This window comes from Nansenia antarctica, assembly GCF_963989245.1.
Source record: "Nansenia antarctica genome assembly, chromosome: 1".
Classification (NCBI taxonomy): domain Eukaryota; kingdom Metazoa; phylum Chordata; class Actinopteri; order Argentiniformes; family Microstomatidae; genus Nansenia; species Nansenia antarctica.
Window position 1 is genome coordinate 40882541 of NC_137674.1, and position 8178 is coordinate 40890718.

General features: G+C 43.7%; 1 protein-coding gene across 1 annotated transcript in view; it reads right to left on the minus strand.

Annotated features, from left to right (window-relative positions):
- The window catches only part of LOC308165270 (aarF domain-containing protein kinase 1-like), a 64738-nt gene extending 62341 nt beyond the window's left edge, over positions 1 to 2397 (minus strand). The window contains exon 1 of the mRNA XM_080539421.1: positions 2213 to 2397. Coding sequence (XP_080395547.1) covers positions 2213 to 2257 — 45 coding nt within the window. The 5' untranslated portion in view covers positions 2258 to 2397. The remainder of the gene's footprint in view (positions 1 to 2212) is intronic.
- Positions 2398 to 8178: the final 5781 nt, after the last annotated feature.

Sequence of the window (8178 nt, forward strand, 5' to 3'; positions counted from 1 at the left end):
GTCATCCACTTTTAATTTGACATTTATTGACACCAAAAACACTTCTAAAGGATAGAGCAAACTCTTCATTTCGTACATCAAAATACAACAGAAATTTCAAGGCCCTCTACAACTGACGTACAGGCATGTTTATTGACAACAAGGGGACGATTTCAGGACGACTTGAATCAAGTCATTGATTAATGAGACAAAACTGATGTCTAGTATATCTACCTTTCAAATCCAATCTATATGGCGACACTTTTAAGGCTTCAAAGTAACAATAGAATACTGCAGCTGTCAGAACTGTATCTATAAAATAATTAATAATTCCTATATCTCCATAAGGTTCTTGTGTGAGCTGTTGTCAGTTGTAGAGATGTAGTTTGTCACTTTTACAAGAATGCCATGTCACTATTTGACACTTGAAAGCCTTAAATAGCATCTTGGACGAGTCTAATCCAGTGTCTGTGGAAGAGGAGGTCTAGGATCAGTGTTTGGCAGTGAGAGTGCCTGGAGGGACTGCCTGCCTCCCTGCATCTCTGTGGTATCAATACTTCCTTATCTAAATAGAACCAGGGGGACCGGGGAGAGCAGCTTTGGCTCTCCCTCTGACAGTCTCTCAGACATCAACTGGTGTGTGTGTGTGTGTGTGTGTGTGTGTGTGTGTGTGTGTGTGTGTGTGTGTGTGTGTGTGTGTGTGTGTGTGTTTGTGTGTGAGAAAGAGATGGAGAGAGAAAGAGAAAGGAAAATAAGAGAAACAAACAAAACAAAAAAAGAGATGTGTGAGAGAGAAAGATAAATGGCTAGAAAAGAGATAAGTAGAAAAGAGAATACTGCAAAAAAAGTCAGCTCTCAAAAACAAAAGAAAAGCAATAAAATGGGGGAAATATTACTTAAAATAAGCAAAATTATTTGCCAACAGAACAGGAAAATGTAACTTGCTAACATTTCTTAAAACAAGTAAACATATATAGCCACAGATATCTTAAAACTAGTGCAGTCAGACTAAAAACAAATAAAATGTATACACACACATAAAATGTCCTTACATTTAGCAAATGCTAGTGCTATGGGGTCGTGGATTTCTGTCTGCAGCAGGGAGGAGTGTCGCAATGTAAATTGATAGGCGTAATAACACGCCATCAGATACGTCAAGCAAACAGCAAAATGGCTTGTGATAAATGGTAATAAATACATAATTCTGAAGTCCATGATCTTTGCCAAAGTACTGAATGATAATATGCCAGAATTTGGACTGGTCAAAAACATATTTCTTGTACATTCTAGGATTTATTGTTCGGAATATCAACCATTTCAAACTATATGTTTTGATAGAAACGTCATAGCTTATCAAGTTGAGTTCCCACACCTTGCACAGGCCATTGAGTTAGTGGATGCTGAAAAGCTGGTTGATTTGACCTCTTTACACAATTACCAACAAGAGCCTACTTATGTACAAGTCAAATACCATCTTGGGGATGTAATAGAATTGAACAGTTCGCCCCGCGGTGGTGTAGCGGTCTACGCACTGGCCGCTAGTGCATGCTGCCCACCGGGGCCGGGGTTCGTATCCCGGCTCGCCAGATCCAGAATATGGCCGAGGCACACGGGAAGCGGCATATTGGCCGGCCGCTTCCGAGGGGGGGTATAGGAGTATTTCTGGACTAGGATCCGTCGCGCAACACCGCCCCCTGGGGTGCCGGAATAACGGTACTGGGCTCGAGGAGCCAGTCAGCCTAGTCTGCCTGGCGCCCTCCTCTGGGACTGCCGGCCACGGGGTCGGGCGGCGGATCCAATGCAATAGGCAGGGGATAATTGGATGCTAAGTTGGGTTAAATTGGCTACCAAATTGGGTGAAAAAGGGATAAAATCTGAAAAAAAAAAAAAATTAAAAAAAAGAAAAAAAAAAAGAATTGAACAGTTCAAATAACTCATAGTGTGTTCTCCAGATATGAAAAGTGTTCTGTACTGTATTTTGTCTACATGATTGTTGTGCTGTGTATAAGATTGACAATAAAACAGTGAATTCCATTTGGTCATTATCTGTTCTTAATGTGAAGAGATGAAAAGAATAAGATGCTTTGAGATACAACATACTATACCCAACTAACCATGACAGTACCATCACCGGCTCAAGCCCCATCACACACACACACATATCTCCTCCCACACACACACACACCTACCCCCGCCCCCACCCAAAAACACACACATACAGTATATATCTCACCTCCTTGCTCAGCTCTTCTCTGATGACCTGCTGAATCTCCTCCATGGTGCTCTGCGGTGCCTGGCTGTGCAGGACCTTGAGTGTGGAGGTGTACTCCTCCGGTAGAAGGTAGTCCAGGGCACCCAGGTGCTGGCCAATCTTGATGAAGGTGCCCCTGTTGGCACAGCACAGGTCCCGCAGCCTCTCCGCCGAGCGCCGATGCACCTGGGAGGGGACGGAGAGTGACGACACAAGCACATTTTGTTCAATTCGAATTTTCCATTGTCATCATCGCAAGCATCGTCGTCAGCGTCCTTAGTGGCCAGAACGCAGGCCGCCGCACAGCTGTGTGTGTGTGTGTGTGTGTGTGTGTGTGTGTCGTTGTAGCGTCTGGCCTTCTTTGAGCCAGCTGGTGGAGTTGATAATGCTTATAGAGAGGCTCTCTCCTGGGACCAGCTCAAATAAAGGGGCGTGAAATGAGCTCCCCTTAACCTCTCTAACCCCCTGCCACACACACACACACACACACACACACACACACACACACACACACAGTCAGCCCCCATGAGGCCAGTCCACATCAGCATTGTCTGAAAACAGGGAGACAGAAAAAGAGGGTCAATTAAAAATGTACAGCAGGACAGGGGAGAGAACACACACACACACACACACACACACACACACACACACACACACATATATACTTGCTGCAGAATCTGGGGATGCAGAATGCAGTGGGTGGGGGATTTGAGGGTGTCCTGTGGGCAATTTAGTGTGTGTGTGTGTGTGTGTGTGTGTGTGTGTGTGTGTGTGTGTGTGTGTGTGTGTGTGTGCATGTGTGCGTTTGTGTGCATTGCTTCAGATCCACTCGAGGCACAACACACTCTTCACCACAATCAGATGTGACAACTCTGAGATAATTACCCAAGCAATTAAAAGACATTTCATTCTCAGTTGATCCCAACACATGGGCTGTTTTCACCCCAAAAACACTGAAAACACAATCACAACAGAAGAATGAGGGGACATGGGGGGTGGAGAGGGGGTGAGAAAGGAAGGGGGAGAAGGAGGTGGTTAATGATAAGGAATACAACAACAGGGCCTTGGGGAATAAAGAAAACACTGGATGGGGGCCCAAGAAGGATGGAGAGAAGGGGGAAAGAGAAGAGAGAGAAGAGAGAGAAGAGAGAGAAGAGGGGAAATATGAAGGAGAAGAGAAGGAGTACAGAAGGTTCGAGAGGGAGGGTGAGAAAGGGAGGGAAAAGAGTGGGTGTGTCAAAGAGGAATTGTAAGAGTTGGGAGTGGAAGAAAGAGGAGTAGAGGAGAATATGAAAAATAAGGGATGAGGAAGGAGTGAAGGAGAAGGAGGAAGAAAAGAGAGAGAGGATAATAGAGAGGAAGATTTCAAGGAGTAGGAAATGCAGGAATGGAGGGGGAACAGCATAAAACTGAAAGCATGCCAAACTGCATTTCGTTGTATTGTACTCTGCAATGACAATAAAGTTGAATCTAATCTAATCTTATTTAATCTAATAAGAGAGAGGAGAAAGACCTGAGAAGAGGGGGAGGTAGGAGGTGAAGGAGGAGAAGGAGAGAGTGGAGGAGGAGAGGAAGAGGGAGAGGAGGAGAATGTTTTTGGTTGTTTTTCTTCCCATCCTTCTGTGGAAAAATAGTGTGCCACCTGTCATTTTCAAGTCCTGGCACCCAGTGCCCCACCAAACCGGCACAGTCTTTCTCTCATATTTCCCTCTATTCTCTCCCCCCCCTCCTCCTCCTCCTCCTCGGCTGCAGGCAGAACAGTACCACCCTAACTCCACTGGGGAAAGCGTCATGGCTCGAGAGTCACATCGCTGTGGCAACGTAGATCCTTATGGGGCGTGAAGGAAACGCCACTCCAGGATAGGCTGCTCCCACCCCCACGGCCCACTCTCTTGAAACACAAGGCATCCAATCGCAGGGCCTTTGAGAGCAAAGCCTATTAACACACCCGAAAGCAGCTGGAAGGTGGCGTTTTACACGCAAGCGTGCACACACACACACACACACACACACACACACACACACACACAGTATCTCCAGCCCCCTCACTCTCTCACTCCACCAGGCTCATTATAACTGCAAGAGGATATCTGAGTACCATGACTGTGTGTGTGTGTGTGTGTGTGTGTGTGTGTGTGTGTGTGTGTGTGTGTGTGTGTGTGTGTGTGTGTGTAGCAGGGGCAGGGCTGAAATGAGTGCGGGTGCAAAAGAAATGAGTGCGGGTGCAACACACACACACACACACACACACACACACACTTAGTGGACCAGTGAGAAATCACAGGGCCCCTACAGGGCCATCTTCACAGGAACCACCATAGTTCACATATAGAGAGCTACTCAGGGTGAGGACAGTAATGTGAACAAAGGGGACATTACAATGACGTGCTGAACAAAAAAGGCTCACCTGGCTGGCCTCCTCTCTGGAACATCACTGGTCTTAATAAGCACAACAAGCTCAGGGTTAAGGGGAGAGAGGAGAGGGAATGAAGACAATCTAGAATGAGAGTATGTGGGTAGAACCGTTTCTTTTGGACAACCTTGGAGTGTAAAAATGTAAACAGGCTAGTTTGTAGAAGAAGAAGTAGCAGAAGAAGTAGTAGGTTTAGGTTTAGGTTTTTTTGTTACCATTTTAGATGGCACTTGTGACTTTATGTTAAACTGTTGGTCTGTTTATTATTTTGAACAAGGATATTTGGGTGGGTAGGGGAGGGTGGGGAGGTTAGTGTAACATTAGGTTAGGTACATTGTGTGATCTGTTGGTCTGTGTAGCTAAAATACATTTTGCTGCTTTAAACTTGTATACCGGGTATGTCTATTCATTGATTCACTCGTATACCAAATCCATTTGAATTAAGAACTGTTGCTTCTCGTGTCAAATATTGATGTGCGATTAAAATGTGATTAATTTCGTTTAATTAATTACAAAGCCTCTAATTAATTCTTTTTTTTTTTCTTTTTTTATAAATCGCGTCCCCTCTCTAATATATATATATATATATATATATATATACATATATATATAAACTCCTCAAAAAAAGTTTGGAAACGTTATTTCAGTCGATTCTTCCTCCCCTTTAATAATACCAATTGGTATTGTATTTTATATCGTTGGAAAGCCTGATTAGTCACCTTTACAACAAGGTACAACTTGTAAGGATCATGCATTCGTGGGTAATGAGTAACACAGCTAAACGTGTGGGTAGCGGCCCAAAATTGTTTGCCAAAATCCCCTGCAATATTCTTCTGTTGGTATTCACTCTCGTTTTGAGCTTCAAGTGCTGGCAGGTGTATGTCAGTCACAGGTGTGTGACTGGCACCTGAATGGCACCTAATTGACAGGAATGATATTCTGGGGCCAGTGGCGATCCCATATCTCCAGAATCTGGGACCTAACTCCGTCCTCCAGGATGACAACGCTCGCCCCCACAGAGCCAGGATCATCACAGAGCACCTCCAGAATTCGGGAGTGGAGAGGGTGGAATGGCCATGAGTCCAGACCTCAACCCAATTGAACACTTGTGGGATCAGCTTGGGCGTGCTGTACGTGCCAGAGTGACCAACCATGTTGGCTTACTTGCGGCAAAGCCTAGTTGAGGAATGGGATGCCGTCCCACAGCAGTGTGTGACCAGCATGAGGAGGAGGTGCCAAGCTGTTGTGACTGCGTATGGATCTTCCACACGCTACTGAGGTCCCTGACAGTGTAAAATTAATAAAGTGTAAAAATTGCCAATATGTGTTGTTTTTTCCTTATTACTGTGGGAGAGTGCAATCATCCAATCGACCAAGCAACTCAAAACGAGAATGAATACCAACAGAAGAATATAGGGGATTTTGGCAAATATTTTTGGGCCGCTACCCACACGTTTAGCTGTGTTGCTCATTCCACGAATGCATGATCCTTACAAGTTATACCTTGTTGTAAAGGTGACTAATCAGGCTTTCCAACGATATAAAATACAATACCAATTGGTATTACTAAAGGGGAGGAATAATCAACCAAAATAATGTTTCAGAACTTTTTTTGAGGGGTTTATATATATACCATAAATCCTCTAATATTGGCCAGGGCCTTTATTTACTGAGCCGCAGAGCACCAGGCCTTTTCTGGAGGCAGGCTTATATTAGAGGGAGGCCTTTATTTCTTAAAATTAAACTCTCATGGACAATCCCTTAATTTCCTGCAGAAAATTGTACAAAGAAAATACATTAACTTCACAGTTAAGTTATCATAATAACAATCAGATTACCAGTAAACTGGAATACCACAGGTATTAACAAAATATAACATACATGTGCCCAATGCCACATAAAAACAAAACAAAACAAAACAAATGGCAGACTGGCATGTACAGCACAGTCAATGAGAATCAGATTCAGCGTCAATTATAGCAAAATACAGGGCACTGCATTTTCACTCTCACAGTGAAAATACGCCCTGTGTCATCCAACAAAACTAATCAAAGAGGCCTACCGGTATGTAAACGGCCAGTTTACAGCATATAACGACCAGATTAAACTGTTATATTATATTAATATTAAATATTATTAATAATTAATATTAATAATTAATATTATGTTAACAATAATCGCAGTGAAAGCTTGTTGCGTTTCAGAAATGTTTCGAGCCCCTGCTAGCCACAATCTCCTTGCCGGCTCCATCACCCACTGAAGAGTAGATCTCATTTGCTTTGTTTTGTATAATTTGCTTCGAGACTTGGTTGTGTTTGTCCCGCATTGAGTAGATCCAGTGTGAAAGTTTAGCTTCTAGCTCCAAGCTAACTTTCTTTTTGTGGCAACGGTATGTTAATACAAGCTACCGTAGTTAGATTATATAACAGGTACCAAGAGTTTACCGTATCAATTTACTGTATCAATTCTCCCAATGTTTTCCTCAATCTGGACTCAAGAGAGAGGGGGAAAATGAAAGAAATGAAGAAAGTCAGGAAGGAAGGAGTGAAGGGCAAAAGGACAGAGGTAAGGAAAGGAAGGAAGGAGTGAAGGGCAAAAGGACAGAGGTAAGGAACGGAGAGCTTCATAGACTCACAAATTCCTCTCCAGCCACTGAGGTTTAGAAACCACATTCTGACACCTTACATTTATGACCACTGGAAGACGTCAAGCCCTGATCTGCCATTAGCCGGTACATCGACATCTGGCTCCTAATACCACTGGTGGCCCTGCAGCTAAGATTGCTAATCAATGAGCCTCTAATGCAGTCTTTATATGCTGGACAGGAGCGAGCACAAATTAATGCTCTGTTGATCAATAAAACCTAGGTATCACACCACAGGAGAGCCAAGACAAAGATGTGTGTGTGTGTGTGTGTGTGTGTGTGTGTGTGTGTGTGTGTGTGTGTGTGTGTGTGTGTGTGTGTGTGCATGTGTGTGTGTGTGTGTGTGTGCGAGAGATGGTTCTTTAAAACACAAACTTCCATTTGACCTTCTTTGATAATCATCATCACGGTCAACTCCAGTCCTGAAGAGCTGCAGTGTAAAGACTTTGGGTTTGGTTCTTCTGTCACTGCAGTAATACATGACAATGACTCTGTCTGTTACACACAGCCACACACACACACACACACACATAAACACAAACACACACTTTAGAGCATAATGGACCGACAAGGCACTGGGGAAGTGACAGTGGAAATTGGATTCTTCTGAACACATCAGAACACAGAAAGGCATTAAAACATTACCTGTAGTCATCTTGTCCTAAGGGGGTTGCAAAGTCATTGTTGTGAAAACCTTTTGTGCTTTCTGTGAAAAGTTCCGTCATTCTGTGAATGGTAACATGTTTACAATAAACTGAAATAGTGGTAGGCTAGACATTCTCACAACCCAGGGCGGTAGATTTCCTGAATGTTTTTTTCCTCCTGCATCTCCTGCGCAAAAGACTCTCGGTGTGATTCCATTATTGTAGAGCTGAACAGAACTTTATTGTT